This window comes from Anoplophora glabripennis, unplaced genomic scaffold (assembly GCF_000390285.2).
Source record: "Anoplophora glabripennis isolate ALB-LARVAE unplaced genomic scaffold, Agla_2.0 scaffold704, whole genome shotgun sequence".
NCBI lineage: Eukaryota > Metazoa > Arthropoda > Insecta > Coleoptera > Cerambycidae > Anoplophora > Anoplophora glabripennis.
The window spans coordinates 212,134-231,645 of record NW_019416861.1 but is presented as its reverse complement, the minus strand read 5'-3'; the positions used below and the strand labels follow the sequence as shown (position 1 = coordinate 231,645).

At 31.1% G+C, this 19,512-nt stretch overlaps 1 protein-coding gene across 1 annotated transcript in view; it reads left to right on the top strand.

Moving 5' to 3' along the window:
• The first annotated feature begins 3,323 nt into the window (after positions 1-3,323).
• LOC108914095 (homeobox protein vab-15-like) overlaps positions 3,324-19,512 on the top strand; it is a 31,732-nt gene continuing 15,543 nt past the window's right edge. The window contains exons 1-2 of the mRNA XM_018719804.1: positions 3,324-3,633; positions 15,208-15,438. Coding sequence (XP_018575320.1) covers positions 3,324-3,633; positions 15,208-15,438 — 541 coding nt within the window. The remainder of the gene's footprint in view (positions 3,634-15,207; positions 15,439-19,512) is intronic.

Below are 19,512 nucleotides of genomic sequence, written 5' to 3'. Positions count from 1 at the left end.
ACTAAAATTAAGTTTTGATGCATTGTTGAATTTAGAAACAAATGCAACAGTTTAAAAAACAATACCGATGTTTAGTGTCCGGGTAAATGCGACTATTGTAATAGCGAATAATTTTATGAACGCCTATGGGAAAGACAAATGAAGTGAGGTGCCTAATATCATTTTACACCGTGAATCTGCATTTGGTATCTTATTGTTTGGGTAATTGATCCTTATTGTGATAGAGAAGGCCATTTATTACACAAATATGTACACGCACAGGCAGATTTCTTCATGCTTGAACGAATGGTGCAAACCGCATCCGTTTGTTAATTACACATCACCACAAAAAATTGGGCTTAGCCGAGGGGCTTTATAGTAATTTGACCAGCTGAATCCGAATCTAAAGTCAAATTTCCCGCATCAGTTCGCGTTTTGACCCTAACACCATGACACTCCACTAGAAAGAGGAGTCTCAAGAATCCCTTTTTTTCCGATTTCAAACCCTCTTGAGTAGTCAGTGATTGGAAAATCATTGGAATTCATGATCTTATTGTACCATAAATCTATAAATGTCTAACCCCATAACCCCTTAACCCATAACTTATTTGATTTTTGGTAACAAAATCATCATCAATTACATATGTATTTTCAGTCTACATATAAAGAGAAGAAAACCCGCGTGACTTCGTAACATGGGTCTACAGGAGCTTGCATGTCCCATGTTAAAGGATTACTGAACTACAACAGGACTACAAACACAATTCCACAGAGTTTCGTAGTTATACATTCTCGCACAACCAGGGTTATGGGGTTGTGGGGTTATGGGGTTATTGGGTTATGGGGTTATTGGGTTATGGGGTTATTGGGTTATGGGGTTATCGGGTTGTGGGGTTATTGGGTTGTGGGGTTATTGGGTTATGGGGTTATGGAAGCCCGACAACTCATAGAGATATAGTATCCCTAATATTCGAGATCAATGCGCCCACATAATTTCATGGTTGTATATCCTCGCATCCCTCAGGTTACGGGGTTACGGGGTTACGGGGATATGGGGTTAGGGAAACATATCAACCAACAGTCATATAGTTATTGAGATATGAGGTTATGAAAGCTTGTTGACTCATAGCCATGTAGTTACAGACCTTTGATGTTCGAGAACCAGTTTGATGGTTGTACATTCTCGCACAACCCGGGTTATGGGGTTACGAGGTCATGGGTTTACGGGGTTATGAGGTTAGGAAAGTTATGAGGACTCCTAACGTATGAGATCCACGTTTGCACGGATTTTTATGGTTTTAAACTCTCGCATATCCCAGGTTATAGGCTATTACAAGGTTATGGGGTTATGGAATTATGAAGCTACGGGATTATGGGGGTAGGGTGCAATGAGTTCGTTAATTTGAATGTTTTTCCAATTACAGACTACTCAGTCATTTTGAAATCTTGAAAACCACTTCTAGAAGAATGTCTGAATGCCCTTAAATCAGGATTGGGAGGGTCAAACCTTTTTTTGTGGTCCTCTATTACGGAGACATTTAATACCTTCGAAACACTGCAAATTATAATAAAATCGAAAATTCAAAAGTTGGCTATGAATTTGAACGTCAAACAGGAAAAAAAATCATTTAATTTTAGTAATTGTTTGCTGAGTGTTTTGAAAATGGCCGGGGCGGTTTCATTTACCAAACAAGTTGACATGCTATTAGTGTTAGGTGTCTGTGAAGGAAACTACAGAAAAAGTTTCGAAGAATATCGAAGAAGATTTCAAAATCGCGTAATCCTCAATAGAGAAACATTTTGCAATGTTGAAAGACGGGTTCGAGAAACAGATTTTTCAGTAACACTCGAGAACATGCTATTGCAATTAGGGCACAAGAGGAAGAACTTATTTTGAATACTATTGAAGATGATCTAGATATTAGTACTAGAATTCTATCTCGACAAAATGGTATTTCGCAAACTTCTGTGCACCAAGTGATCAGACGTAATCTACTACACCTTATTATATCCAAAAAGTGCAAGAATTGTTACCGAATGATTTGGTTAAACTTCTGTCAGTTTATTTTACAACAAGGCATTAATTTTCAAAAGAAAATTCTCTTTACTGATGAAGCTTGTTTCACCCGCAGAGGTATTACAAATTTACATAACTATCATGAGTATTCTGATGTAAACCCTCATTCAGTAACTCCTAATAAATGTTTGGATCGCTGTTATTGATCGGTATTTAGTTGATCCAGTTATTTTGCCGAATCGACTAAATGGCGAAACTTATTTAGAATTTCTCCAAAACACTATCCTGGATCTACTTGAGGTGTCACTACAACTCAGACTTGAACATTGGTTTATGTATGATGGAGCACCCCCTCATTTTAATAATATTGTTAGAGACTTTTTAAACCACCAGTATCCAAATAAATGGATTGGAAGAGGAAATAATTGTTCACAAGCTTAGCCTCCACCATCACCAGACCTCCACAAATGCGACTTCTTTCGTTGGGGAACGTTAAAAGAATTTGTCTATTCCTCGGTAGCTGCGTCTCGAGCAGAATTGTGGAATCGCATTACAGATAAATACAAATTCATTAGAAACAATCAGCAATTATTGGATATAGTTGACTTCAATTTTCGACGAAGAATAAATTTATGCCTGAGAGAAAACGGTGGTCATTTTGAACAATTTCAAAACTTTTAGTTTTTTCATATAAGTATGTAACAAATAAGCATGATAATAGAGGTCGGAGAGTTAAATCAAAAGTATCATTGAATGTTCTCAAATCTTCCAGTCTGGCCAATTAAAATAAGAAAAAGTTAATAAGGACGAAAAGTTCATGTTGAAATTAATTTTCTTCACCTTTTTTAGCAGTAGCCGTTTAAATAATCAATACTACATTTGAAAGATTTTAGTGATTTTAGTGGGAAGGAATCTTTCGTGCTAATAATGAATGACCTAATATTCTCACATTAAACAGAAACAAGAACATCAAATACATTTGAAGCATGATAAATGATATTACTTTCAATAGGCGCTGTAATAGGGGTTATAAGAGGTAGAAAACACATGTAAAAGGAAGCGAAAAGGTGTGAAGATGGATTTTACAGCAAAACAAGGCACGCAAAGTGCCAATCTACTGCGGCAGCAAGTTTAGGGATTCTAAGGAGGGAGAAAAGGGGCGGGGCCAAGTAATGTTATATGAATTCTAGTGGATTACACGACTGTTATACGGTACATTCAAAAACCACTTCGTAATATCTTAGTATTTTCTGGAATTCAGTATAGTACGTTTTACCAAAGACATATCCACTACATGCTAAATATTTTTACAGTGATAAAGTACACTATGAACCAAAACATTCGAGATGTAGTGTCCGATGAGGATAATAAATTTGTAGACACTGATTACGGTGATACCGATGACGATAGTGTAGATATATTAACGACGGACTATTGTAACACAAATTTTCAAAGCGGGGGGAGTTATAGTGAAGGGAAGAGTAATAAAAATAAATTTTCAATTGACAGTATTTTAGGACTAAGCAAAGTTGATAATAAATATGTGTGTGATAATGACAATGACGAGAGTGTTGATATAAAAACGATAGGATTAGAGACAAAATTTGTTAAACCTACGCCTATTTCAGCGTCTGCAAGTAATACAGGTTTTATAATTTATTATTATTATTATTATTAATGACAAATTTATTAAAAAAAATATTTTTCTCGAAGTCATTTTATAGGCATGAAATAAATCCTTCAAATATTATAAAACGTTATTTAATAATATTACTAAGTCGTAGAATTGTGATGTGTAAGAGATCCTCGGAACTTAGTCTCTTAAAAAGGAACTTTTTAGGAACTAAAACTAAAATTTGTCCCTTAAAAATGACCTTTCTACTTTTTGGAATATGTTTTGGTACAAGTTATCAACTGTAAAGAGTCTATTTAGCTGATTTTACTAAATATGTTGAAAATAGGATCCTTGTGCTTCAATATATATTTTCTGTTGATAACTTTGATTTTTTTATTTTGACACCCTTTATCTTAAATACAGTAAAGTTGAGCGTAAATGTTTATTGAAAAAATATTCTTAAATTTGGGTTAGAAACATGCTTTTTCATTTTTACAGGTAGTTGGGTATAATTTTAAATTTATCTAAAAGTATCATCTTTACAATGTCGCTAATTTGTCCCAAAATGAAAAAATCTATGCAAAAAATTAAGCGACGCCCTATTAACAATAAAATTTACATTTTAGGAATGACAAACAATCCTTGTTTAGTAACGTCCCAGATTTTTTAGGAATATATAAACAGTATTCCTCATATCATGTCACTGGTTTGAGTTGAGACTTAATTTTTTTACGTCGAATGCCATTTTATTCATTTTTCATGCTTAAAAAATTTTATTTTTAATAACTTATTATTATTCAGAAGATATTTAGAGATATAACAACTTTCTCTGAAAACGCGCCCTCTATCTTAATGAATGGTTTCGAATACAAGTTTATATAGCAAGGTGCCGTTATTTTTATTTTGAAAAGAAGAATAATAAAACACTATTAGGTTACTTGAATGTTGAGTTTATTTTGTTATCAAAGCTTACTTATATTACTTTTTTGTTGTCAAATTTGGCAAAAATTGGTTAGGAGTTTTTTTATTTAGAATCTCATTGCGACACTGGATTCTACATCTACACTCTCTCAATCGGCTTTGTATTAAATTTTATGAAATTAATGGTACACAAACAGAGAAGAACTAAGGGGGAAGACTTGCAGGAAAATCGTCATCCAATTGTTTACCAATGTTATAAAAACATCGAACAGCGATGTGACATAAGTATAGGTACCTACAATAAAACGGATATCTGAAAGAAAATTGAAATAGTTGAAATTGTGGCTGCAATTTTTGTGTATGTTTATGTCATTATACGATGGTTAAAACGCCAGATAAGTTGGGTTGTTCGAAAATTAAAAAAAATAATAAATTAATTTAAATAGTTGTAAAAAAATTAATGAAGACTTCAGTGTCTTTTTTCTTTGTCTCGCAATTCGTTTTTTAATAAAAAATACACTCAAACTCAAATTAAAAATGCCAGACAAGTTTAGCTATTCGAAAATATATAGGAAATAAATAAAGTTGTAAAAAATACAATTTCTAATTTTTTTTCGACTTTTTCTCTTTATATTGTAAACTGTAATTACTCGGGAAACATACTCAAGATACTACTTCCGACGTAAAATTTCCTACTGAATCTGATGCTGTCAACTTACCTTAAGTGACTTACCTAGCCAACAAAAGCTGGAAAATAGAAAAAACCTCAGTAAATTTAAAAAATTCAAATTTTAAATCATTGAGTTTGTAAATGTATTTTTTTTTAGTAAAAAACGAATTGCCAGACAAAAAAAAGACACTGAAGTTTTCATTAATTTTTTCAACAACTATTTAATTTAATTTAATTTTCTTTTAAATTTTCGAACAACCCAACTTGTCTGGCGTTTCAACCTGAAGTATAAATATGTATGTTCAATAGTAATGCAAAATTCCAGACAAAAATAAATCGTTTAAATTAAAACCAAGTTTTCATTAATTTTTTTGTAACTTTTTAATTCATTTATACATTTTCGAACAGCTCAACTTGTCTGGCATTTGTATGTTTTGTTTATACGCGCATTTCTAATTGAAATGCAAAATGCCAGACAAAAATAAATTATTGAAATTTTTATAAATTTTTTCACGCCTTTTTATTTATTTATAAATTTTCGAACCGGCCAATTTGTCTGGCATTGAAAAATGAATAACATTTTATAATACCGCAAACACAATAGGTATCCCTCTTTTTTTGTACATTAAGATCACTGAAAAATGTTAAAAATTTTCACATAATTTTCCGCACATTCCGAACATTTGAAACCGTCTGGCAATTTATTTTTTATCATTTTCATAACAAAAAATTTCATTGTTTCTATTGCCAGACAAAAAGTAAACAATGAATTTTTTTTTCTTCTTGCAAGTTCTCCCCTATGAACCACCCTTTCGGCTATTTAAAAACGTCTGGCATTTGAAAATTGTTAGGTACTTATTAATGTCTGGTTTTGCATCAACTGCCAGACACTTTAAGATGAGTGAAAAACTAATTATTTTATGCAAAAGTTTAATTAATTTTCCAAATTTTCGAACACGGGTCGGCCACCCTTAAAAACCACCCTTATTTTCATTAACTAACTTACATTTTTTCAGACTTCAAAATGCCAGACATTTTTCGATGACGCCACACCCATGTGCGCTAGCTCATTGTCTATAAAGTGCATTTAAAAAAAATAATTATAACTTGACTATCTATTTGATTAAAATTTCAGATTCGTATTCGTATGTATAGTAGGATCGTATACGATGCAAAGTAGAGCAAAAAATTGTCGGCCTTTTATCAAAGGAAAATCGTGTCATCATTTTTAGGAGGCGTAAGATAAATCATTTCAAATTTAAAATGAAATTCAATGTAAAATCTGAAATACCGCTGCATACGCAATGTGTTCTGGTAGTAGCTGTAGTCGCCCAGGTGCATCGAGTGTACGAACTGGTCGGTTATACGTTAAATACTAACCTGGCGAGCTTTGCCGTCAATTAGAGAGCGCTTCCAAAAAACAAGTAAACAACAGTGGCGCGTACAGAGGTAAAATGTAGTACATATGTGGAATTTAGGAAACAAATTGGATTTATAATAAATTACATTTAAAATAAATAGTTTATGAGAATAAAGGAATTTTTGTAGCAACAAGGGTGCCAGACCTGAACTGATCCCCTCATCCCTTCATAATGTATAAAGAAATTATTCAATTTGTAAAACCCTTAAAGGCGTACTTCATTGGTTCCCTTGACAGGCAATGATTTATTACTTTGCATCGAATATGATCGTACTATAGGTACTATTACCCCAAAAAACTGACCCCCACTTAAAGTTACCTAAATGTTAGTACCTACTTAAAAAATGAGGGATAATAAGGGTTTAAAGTAAACACCTTGAGAGTATATTGAGATAATTTATTCAGGTCTTAAATTTACACTTTCGACATTTTCTCATACTAATTTGTACAATATTTATTATTTAAATTATATAGTGCACAAGTGGTAGTATTAGAAAGTGGCTGTTACTCTTTTATCTGAAGGGGACTATTTGAATAAAATAAAACGGTTGTTACCAAAAAACCTTTTTGTTCTGATTTTTAAATCTATCTATCTATCTATCTATCTATCTATCTATCTATCTATCTATCTATCTATCTATCTATCTATCTATCTATCTATCTATCTATCTATCTATCTATCTATCTATCTATCTATCTATCTATCTATCTATCTATCTATCTATCTATCTATCTATCTATCTATCTATCTATCTATCTATCTATCTATCTATCTATCTATCTATCTATCTATCTATCTATCTATCTATCTATCTATCTATCTATCTATCTATCTATCTATCTATCTATCTATCTATCTATCTATCTATCTATCTATCTATCTATCTATCTATCTATCTATCTATCTATCTATCTATCTATCTATCTATCTATCTATCTATCTATCTATCTATCTATCTATCTATCTATCTATCTATCTATCTATCTATCTATCTATCTATCTATCTATCTATCTATCTATCTATCTATCTATCTATCTATCTATCTATCTATCTATCTATCTATCTATCTATCTATCTATCTATCTATCTATCTATCTATCTATCTATCTATCTATCTATCTATCTATCTATCTATCTATCTATCTATCTATCTATCTATCTATCTATCTATCTATCTATCTATCTATCTATCTATCTATCTATCTATCTATCTATCTATCTATCTATCTATCTATCTATCTATCTATCTATCTATCTATCTATCTATCTATCTATCTATCTATCTATCTATCTATCTATCTATCTATCTATCTATCTATCTATCTATCTATCTATCTATCTATCTATCTATCTATCTATCTATCTATCTATCTATCTATCTATCTATCTATCTATCTATCTATCTATCTATCTATCTATCTATCTATCTATCTATCTATCTATCTATCTATCTATCTATCTATCTATCTATCTATCTATCTATCTATCTATCTATCTATCTATCTATCTATCTATCTATCTATCTATCTATCTATCTATCTATCTATCTATCTATCTATCTATCTATCTATCTATCTATCTATCTATCTATCTATCTATCTATCTATCTATCTATCTATCTATCTATCTATCTATCTATCTATCTATCTATCTATCTATCTATCTATCTATCTATCTATCTATCTATCTATCTATCTATCTATCTATCTATCTATCTATCTATCTATCTATCTATCTATCTATCTATCTATCTATCTATCTATCTATCTATCTATCTATCTATCTATCTATCTATCTATCTATCTATCTATCTATCTATCTATCTATCTATCTATCTATCTATCTATCTATCTATCTATCTATCTATCTATCTATCTATCTATCTATCTATCTATCTATCTATCTATCTATCTATCTATCTATCTATCTATCTATCTATCTATCTATCTATCTATCTATCTATCTATCTATCTATCTATCTATCTATCTATCTATCTATCTATCTATCATAATTTTACACAATTCTGCACACTTCACAGTAATTTTATACAATTTGTCGTAGTCAGTTAATACACTATATTTTTTTCAAAGACTTTTTCCTCAGAATAATTAATAAAAACGAAGCTCGGGAAAGGCAAGGGAGCCATATTATGACGTCATATCATTCGTTTGCGGCTACCTCACACACTTATCTACCTCTTGCATACATTATATCTTCCCTTTTCTCACGTAATTGATTATTGCGCTATTTTTTTAAATACGATCACATGTGAGAAGAGGTAAAGGAGAACTCAGTTTTGTCATTTCTCGGAACAGTAGCTAGACCCTGACGTGAGATAGTGAACCGTATTTTTTTATTTATTTGTTATTTGTAAGCGCGATTTTTGGTAAGGCAAACATAAAAAATAGCCCTTATCCTTTTGGCACCAAGATTTCACTAGTTAATTTTCTATTTCACAGGTAGAAAAATATCAAAACAGGGAAAAAACAATTTGTACCCCAAATAAATAACTTGAAGCAATAGCCAATAGTGAATAGAGCTGTCGCGTCGGGTCGAACCAGTCGGATGGTGCGACATGACAGATGCTCTGCTCAAGATTGTGTTAAAGTTATCGACCTGATTTTTTCACCACATGTTTAGGAAAATGTAAAAACTAGTTATAAGTTATATATTACCGAACTAGACTAATATGCTTTAGAATTTTATTTAATACACTCAATACCACATAATTTTTTGGAGCAATTCGATGCGAATGCTTCTATGTTTAATTTATAATATTTAATATATCGTATCCATCCTGCTTTGAGATCAGCCAGCGGTGACATTTTCTAACTGAATGTTCGGGTACCAAAATTATATAGGTAGCATACTTTGGGCGTCGGGTGCTGAGCTAGGACAGTAACTTCGAAAGTGTCCAGGTATACTCTATAGTGAAAGATAGTCCGTGATTCAAGAATAGTGGTTCTTTGAATAATTTAATATTTATTATGTATATAGTAATCCTGAAAAAAGAGGTTTAAAAAATATATAATTTCTGTTGACCAAATACTTATTTACTACAGCAAACTAAATAATTTAATTCAAAAATAAGTAATCCAGTAAGGATAGTTGAATTATCAGAGTAAACATGGCTAATACTGGCTAATAAACCCTAGGAGCATGTAGGGTATAGGACGGTGACAATTGTGGTTAAGTGGAAACACCTACATTTATATTAAAAGTTCTCCGTAAGGTGGATTCTTTTGCTAGCTAAGGCATAGGCCTTAGCTCGTATAGGCCTATACCAAGAGGAAAAACCAATACTCTGCCGGAGATGAGAATTTCGCCACCTTTTATACGTTTTCTATTATGTCCAATACCTTTTTCATATGTGAAGATTTAATACCAGTTTCTAAATTAATATGATTGTGTAATTACAGACAACCTATTGTAAATAGAGATAGCTATTATCATATGGCCAAGTTATTCGAAGTTGCATAAGAAAATACTGATGCTACATCTATTCAATTCACGAATTAAAATCTAAAACGTTTCTACCTTTCCAAAGAAGTAAAGATTGATCAGTAAGATAAATATTTGTATACTTAAATAATATTTTTTTGTATTTGAAATAATGTCTCGTTATTTTGTGTTTATAAGAGTCAATTTTCAGATAAGGGATGTGTTAAGAGAACATTTTGGTCCTCCAGAGATTTACTTCACTAAACTATTTGCAATATTTGGAGAATTCATTGGAAAAATCTATGCTTCGTCCGCCATACATAAGGTGTTAAAAGATGACAGTCCACAACAAATTCGCTTATGGATTCAGAATGAAATTACTAAAAACAAACGTAAGTTGCTAAATAGATTTTCTTATAATCAAATAAGATTGTCACTCACCCTGGAACATTACCAACGTAAACACAACACAAAAGCGTCTGCGAGAGATTTCATTAGTGGTCATGGACAATCGGATTTTAATGAACGAGTCAAATTTTGACAAAATTGATATTGATATGTGGATTTAAAAAAATTTTCAGAATACGAAAATCTTCTATTCTAAAGAAGAAAAATTAGTTTCCATTCTTTACAAAGTATGATTATTTATAAAATTATATAACGAGCGTTGAAATAAAAACGTGGTCAAGTTGGTTCTGAAATTTTGGACGTAGGGCGTAGCGTATAGCAAATGAACTTAAACGTCAAAGCGCTATATCGCCGCTATCAATTTGAATATTTTCGTTTTAAAAAGCGTTTAAAATGGTGTTTTCTCAAGAACAAAAAGTGTTTATCATAGAGTCCTACTTTAGAAATGGACGCAAGATTGATGGAATATGGAAGTATTCTATTGAGGAATGTTTCATAGAATTTTAAAATCAATTTCCCGGCGTTGTTCAGTAGAAAATTTTTCAAAGTGCAGTTCAGCGTTGTGTTAACGTTTTTCGTGAAACGGGCAGTGTAACAAGAAAAGAAGGAAGCGGCCGACCTAAAAAGCGGACTGAAGAATTAAAAGAAAATGTCCAACAAATAATGGAAAATGCGCCAAGAACTTCTGTACGTGTTCTATCACAAATGGTGGGAGTATCAGTCGGTACCTGCCACACAGTGTTAGAAAAAGATTTGCGTTTGTTCTCCTATCGTTTAACTTGTCAGCAAGAACTTCATGAAGTTGATTTTCCGCGACGGGCTGTATTTTGTGAATGGTTTTTAAACAACTACGGTGAACTTCATAATATCACCTTTTTTTCTGATGAAGCCTGGTTTCATTTCACTTTCCGCAGCTCCTTTAATTGTTTGTTATTGTTATCACGATTATTCTTTAAAATAAAGTTATATAGTCATTAACGTTATTGAAACTGAAATGAGGTTAAGTTGGTCGCTATAAGCTACTCCCTACGTCCAATGTGTCAGAGCCAACTTCGACCACGTTTTTATTTGAACGCTCGTTATTTTGAGGAACATGGAATTTTTGGGTAATTTCTAATAGTTTATTTAAATTAATTTAATACCTGATTACAATTAGAATTTAAAAAATTTCATGTAAAATTAGAAAAATTTCCTGGTATATTCAGCATCCTCAGATCTACAAAATTTCCTGATAATTCCGGGTTTTCCTGCTATTGATATATTCAGATATCACATTACTTACACTCGCAACATTTTAAATGAAATATGCAATATCTATATTCCTTATACTTTATTACTTATGTAAATTATTATTAACAGTTTGTTTGAATAGGACCTCCTGTGTGGTGAGAGGATAGGGATCTCCAGAGAGGAAGATTATAAAGGAAGTCTTTGGCAATTACATCAGTACAAATTGCCGCAAATATCCCAGCACTAAGATGTTAGAAAACTGTGTACTAAGAAATACAACACAGATTACCAAAGAGGATCAAAACCCAATTTCAACATCTAAAAAACTGCAGACAAAGTTTGGACTTGCCGCACAGTATAGTTACATTTGTACATCGTTCTGTTAAATGCAATAGTATATCTCAGTATCAATAATTGACTTGAATAACGCAAGAATTAATCTTATAGTTCGAAAAATATATGGTGCTACTTTCAGGACCAGAGTGACCTAGGTTTTAATATGAGATTGTTTACTCTTCCACATTTTTGGACCAGTTTGGTATTTGTCACATTTCACAAAAGTTACAGTTTTTATTGCGATATTCTACTCATATTACTTTGCAGCCATCATCAGCAGAAGTGATTCAGACCGCTATAAATATTAAATAATTGATTTTCGGACTCAAGTACTGTGAAGACTTTTGGTCAGTAAAACAAAACCAAAAACACCACAATTTCAGCCAATTTGACCGAGCCTACATTTTCATAAAGACATTGCGGGGTTCTTTGTTTTTATGCCAATATCGCAATGTAAGGAACATGTATTTAAATGTATGTATTGTACAATATGTTTAATAAAATGTTTTTCTTTTAGACTTCTTTTTTTTTAATTGAATATGCATTCAAAATATGGTGCACTCTTATTAACTAAGTCAAGCGACAAAATCAAAATTAGCTGTTAGTTAATTCATTTGATTATAAGTACTAATCAACTAAAAAAATTAAATTCATTTTAATTCTGCCAAAGTTAGGAAATAAGTTCGTTTCGTTTCAAAAGACAGAAAATGTGACATCATTTCTTTTTCATTTAAATAAATATGCATGAATACAAATATTTTGCATTTATGAGTAAACCTTGACAAAATCAAAAGTGGTTAGTAATTTTTTTCATTATAAATATTAACTTATTAAAATATACTTTAATTTTCTCAAAGTTAGGAAATAAGTAGGTACAAAATACTTCTTTATTTACTTTATTCCCTTTGGTTATTGAAAGTAGATAGGAAAGGTGGTACAATTCCTAATTTAATGTTTTCAAGATATGAAAATCAAATATCTATTAAAAATAAACCATACATTTGTTTTTTTCAATATAATGAGAAATCTCACAATGACAATCAGCTAAAGTGAGGCATGAAAATTTATTTTAATACTTGCTACAATGACAATGTGTGTCTTTAACCCGAAGAATAGGTCAAATTTTGGTAGAGATGCGTACGCGTTCAAAAATGTATTGTGTATAAACTATGCAAAATATAATTATTATGTATAGCAAATATATCGTATTATCCTCCCGAAGATTTGTACCCTTTATTTAAAATCCATAAATCATGTGAACAGGTTAAATAACGAGAAAATAATTAAGTTAATTTAGTTTTAAAGAAATGAAATGAGACTCGCGCCCATCTCTAGTCCATCCGTCGAGATCGGTTGCGTTTATCGAATTCCTATTGGTCAGAATTTAAACTGCAGCCCTGTTATGAATGGAGCGTGAGTTGTACTATTCTATCATGTGCGTCGCCTGAGGAAATTCATTACATTGAAAAGAACGACACTACTTTTAACCGAACTTTATTTAATAAATATGTAGTATACAATTTCTGATTTTCTAAATATTTTATAACGCCTAAAAATGTATGTACCCTGGAATTTTCGTGAATTATTACGTAAATTTCCGATGCATACCCGACACGCCACTGCGTCATGGATAATGCATCTAGGTTTATGAATGACATATCTATGTTCAAGGTTAAAGACACAAATTGTCCGCTCTCTGCTAATTACACATGGACTGGATCGTGAATCACGCCAGTGTATGCCATAGTACTTTGACCTTCTAAAAGTCAGAATTTTCGGTTGACTTCGTGTTCTGACCCTAACAATAACAACAAATTACAAAAACTGAGAAAAATAAAGCAACAAATTGTTATACAGAATATCCTAAATTTTAACCATGGATATTCAGGAGCACAAAATCGCACTTCGCGGTATAAACTTGTTCCACCGTTTTTGACATACAGAAAAAAATTCAAATCAGTGTTGTAGATATGAGATATGCTAAGTACATTTTCCTCAAACATGAGGCCATCACTTTTGAAACACAAATTTTATTTTGAAAGAAAATGATCTCTTGACTTTTTTGCATAACTTTTACCGCTTTAATGTAAACTGACAATTTGTAAAGAAGATACGTTTAGATAAATGCAGTTTACTGCATAATACCTACTGTTTACTTAGGATTGTTTATTCTTGCGAATAGTATTAATAAATATTAACAGAACAAAAATATATATATAAAGTTTTGTGTTTCGCGTTTAAAATATTTGTTCCTTTAATATCTATTAACACCATTTACATGGAGACTATCTTAAGTAAGATATGAAAATAGTAAGATTTTTCTTTAGTAGCCATTTTTACCTGTTGATCTTTGTCAAGAGTAATGTTAGAACAACCAAAATACAAAATATTTCTTTGAAAGTATTCATAGTTTTATATTAATTTGTCTTGAAATGTATTTTAAGTTTTTCATTCGTAACTGTTACATGGTGTATAGAAAATAAACATCGAAACTATTTTATAAATAGAATTGAATAGAATAAAATGCCATGCGCAAAAAATACCTTGTATATAATAAAATTAATGGCTCAGAAACTTTGAGTCGTTGGTAAACTTTTGCATTTTGTAATGTCGTTCTAACTATTACCACAATATAAATTTTAACAAATCATGCTTTCCGCATAATTTAAGGAACTTTTTAATTAATTTGGTAGTGTCGCAGTCAAATATAAAACTATTTTTTTATTTATTTATTTAGTTTATTTTGCTTATATGACATTACATGAATGTATAGCAATGGTCAATATGATGGACAACAGTGGCCCACACAAAAATACAAATATAGATGTACACACACAGTATACAATATACAATATACACACTTATATAACATATACACACACATATAAAATGCTAACATAATATTTGCACTACCATACGCAGAATTTTACATCCAAGTCATGTCTGTACAAATATATAAAATATTTCATAAAAGCAAAACTAAATTTTTGACTATCACGTTTTCATACATCGTGTATTCAAGTATAATTCTTTTAAAATATGGCTAAGGTTTATATGACCATTTTTTATACCTCAAAGAAATAACACCAAATTAATGGACCACCCTGGATATATTTACTTATTTATTCCCTTATTTACTCAGTTAGTTATGATATGTATGTTTATAGGAATTCTTTGTCCTTCAATACAACTTCACCAATACAGACAGTCAAGTTCTGTTCCACCCGATCCAGGACTACTTCATTATGTACCTGCAACGAAAATATCACCAAACAACAGTACTTCAGAAGCTGCGCTAATGTCCTTTCACCATCAGACTGCACCCTCTTTATTATATACCAACTGGTTGAAAGCTTCATCCCAAGAAAAAAATGCAAGTCACATTTTTGGAATACACGGTAAGATATATATTTCGTAAATATGCTTTTCCTGATTGTCCACAAACTGTTTTATATTTTTATTATAATTTGTTTTAATCGAACTAATTCGAGAAATGAAATCTAAAATGTAAAATCTAAAAATTTGTATATTGATTTTTAATGTATTTTTCTCAACGGGAATGTTGGTAAAATCCAGCTTCTAATGGGAACTTTTTAGTTTTGGAAAGTCAAAGTTTTACTATTTCCAGCCTCTATTTTGAGGACAACTGGCGTTTTTATTGCAACTTTTCGACTAGAATGTTTTTGGGCACTTCGAGAATGAGTGTCTTTATCACTATCTCTGTAGATTTTGCCTTGCAAGCATTTTTTAGATCTCTTTAGAGTACCTAGTTTGGGAAGTTACTTAGAGTTTTTTTTATCTTTTAGAATTCGCTGCAGGCGTAGAAAGTCCTGAGCGGATTCGAATTACTTAGAGCTTGGTGTATCCCGGGCTCAGAAACTTCTGGTCACATTGTAAGTTAGATTTAAGTTCTGAACTTTCAGCAATGCGCTGGAAAAAATATTTTACAATGTTTCGATATGTGAAAAATCTTGATTTTTCAAGTAATTTTTTATTTTTTCCGTATTTAGGGGATGATTTAAGCCCCTTAGCGAATTTAAGTGTGGACTTACAACTATATCACGCCCTCATTAATCATGAAAATTAATTATTTCCTATTTGTAAGATTTTATTTTATAGAAAAAATACAATAAGAATTGCTTTTATTCTTATTGATATTATTCATACATTTCAGTTTTGCGTCATCATATCAACCCCTAATTAGGGGTGATATTCGACATTTTTCGAAAAACTAAAAAATATGCTCGTCTTGATTTTTCATTATCAATAATTTGACATATGCAGAATATTTTTAGGATTTTTTTTAAGGTCTCTGGCAAGGGTGAGAAAATAGGCTAAAAATATGCTGTTTTTGCGGTCACTCTTAGTAGCTTACAACATATACTGGCCAGATATCCGTCTCTGGTTGTAAAGTACTAGAGTAGATGTTCGAACACCTCCTATGATAGTTCTGCAGAGGAACTGTAGCGATCTTCACCTTAAATTTTCAGTCTTTGCATCTCATACTGGTATCTGGGCGGCTGTCCGATGTGATTTTTATCTCCCCCTGTCTAAATTCGAATTTCAGTATATTTGGAAAACTTTTTCGTTTCTAAATTTCGAAACCTGAAGCGGTTTCCCTTCACTATCAGCACACCGTCGGCGATTCACGTCTATGGCTTCGTAGGAATATGGCGGGATAAATTATATTGGTAGATAAAAATTTAGTAAAAAGCAAGAATTTAGAATAGGGTTTAAACGTATACAGATTGTAAATAAATTATTTTGACTATTTACAATACGCTGCTGTAAAATGTTAATTTTGATTATAATGATTCTTTACTGTATGTATTCATTAATATTTTGTTAAACAATTATTAATGATTTTGATCCTATAGAAAAAACTAAACGACGACTAAATTTTAAAAATCCAATACTATAAAGATTAATGTCAATAGAAACATATTTTTTTTTCGATAATTGCAATTCTCTTGAAATACTGCATAAGATACTATACTTCACGGGCCCACGTAAAAAAAAAATGATTACCAGCAAGCTGTAACTTTGCGTGCAGCTTAAGTGTGCGAGTCTCCTAAGATTTGACTACGAGAAAAATTCAACAGTGGTAAGTTTTCCCGTGATTTTCAGGAAAACATGTCAATCTGGCATAAACATAAAATGTTATGACCAGCACTTTTTTTTAAGTTTAAATGAGATATATATTTTTTAAACCCTCCAAAAAATTTGTCCGACAAATATTTTGGCATTTTGAGATTGTCCCCCATCCCAAATATGTCGATTTGGTGATATTATGGTTGGTGCCAACCAGCAAGCTGATTTTTCTGGGAGGGTTTGCTAATAAGATTTCAAATGAAAGTATCTTATTGTCCGACAAAATTGTTGAGAAGTTTTTGCAGTCCGACGCCCCGTAGATGTCGATTTAACGACAACATGGTTGGTTATAACCAGCTGTCAGACAAAAGCGTCATTATTTAAAAAATGTAATATTAATTTGAGAATTGAATTGTCCGACAAAATTATCGTTTTTTTTGCTTGTCCGACAAAATTAAACGATAAAATTTTGCGGTTTCAATACTTACACATGATGTAGAAGAAAAATTATATTTAATGAAAAAAATATGATTAAAAAAAAATTTGTTTAAATTTCTCAAGCTTCAAAATAAATATGACTAATTTAAATTCATTTTTTTATACAATTACAAAAAAATTGTATATATGCATTATCTGAACATTTAGAAAATTAATTAACACAACTAAAATTGCTGCATTTCAATTGTACCTTATTAAGTGGATAATGCAGAATAATATTGTTAAAACCGAATAGTAAATATTAAAAATTGATAATTAATTTGTTATAAAATTATTGATTAATTAATTTCTTATATGATCAATCCTTATAAAAATTGGACGTGCTTATTTCAGAATGACTTTTTCGTTTATTGAAAAAAAATTAAAAAATTCTTATTTTTTACGAAAAAAATTATAGTATATATGATATAATAATAGTTTAATCATCTTCTTTGTCCTCTTCGTCGGCAGTGCTCTCATCGCTCTCGCTCATTGAGCTTTCTTCGCTCTCTTCAGCTTCCCCAGAATTTGCATTAATTACATCGGAATCTAAATAAAAAATTGAAATAAAATTTACATAAGTAAATACATACATACATAAGGTTCAGTTTATGATGTAAAAATACGTACCAAAGGATAATTCTCCAATTGAAGGGCTTTCGGGGCCATCAAACCAGTAATGTGCGTATTTATTATCTATTATGGTCCAACCGCAATCTTTTGGATGCCATTCAGTTGGTGATCGCAAATGGGTGTTACACCAAATGCTGCTTATATATATAGTTCTTCTTACTTGTTGATAAAGCATTTGTTTCATTGGAGGTAGACCGGAAGCATCGAAACTCTTCAGATTTTTTTTCGATAAAACCTCGTTTTGATTTTTTGTTTTATTTTTTTTTCGAAAATTTCCAATCTTCCTTTGTTGACGTCATCTTTCGTTTTTAAGGAATACATTCGACAAACGAATTCTTCTATAGATTTAAATTTATTGAGATCAGTTGTTACTTGCCTAGGTGACGCGATTATAAGTATATTAAATGCCTCTTGAAATTTTATATATTTTTTTAATATGTCAAATAGCCGTTTCTTTCCTTTTTTAAAAAAGGGTTACCACGTTGGATTCCTTGAGAAAAGAAATAGAGAGAACCCGCGGTGGATTCAAAATATTATTAAAATTGGTTTAAAATTGGTTTAATTAGTTGTAAATTGTTTGTCAAAACAAGATTGCAAATTTTAATTTAAAAAAAAACATAAGCAAAAATTCATTTTACAGTTACCATTTTTTATAAAATAGTTACAATAGTTTATAAAATAAAATGTACATATACCTAAGTTTTTTGAACAAATAAGTCATTTTAATGGAGGATAACACAGCCACACAGAAAAAAAAAGTTGGGTATACTTTTTATGCGACATATATTTTTCGTAGTAATTTGGCCTCCTGAACACGAATCTGGTTTCAGAATTGGCCCATCACGTCACAATTTTTTCCTAACCTCAAAAAACTTGTGAAAAATAGTGAAAATTGATGAAAATTTACTCGGAAAATTTGGAAAAAAATTTATTTCCTCATCAAATAGTACATTCTTATGCAAAAGACTCTGCTGAATTCAAATCCGCTGTCAGAATTGAGCTAGAATGTGTGTTTTTTTCTAACCTCAAAAAACCGAGCAGGAATCGCTATTTTCAAATTCTGAGCGGATTTTGACCAGATTTTGAATAAAAGGGTTTTTTGGGAATATGAATTCACATTGTAATAATTCAAGATGGCTGATCCAATATGGCGGGTGTACTTTTTTGAAATCCACCGATTTCAGTAAAATTTGGCATCATAAGGATTGCTGGTTGATCTCACCTTCATTAATCACACATCTGGAGCCAGATTTTCATAAATCAAGGTAAAA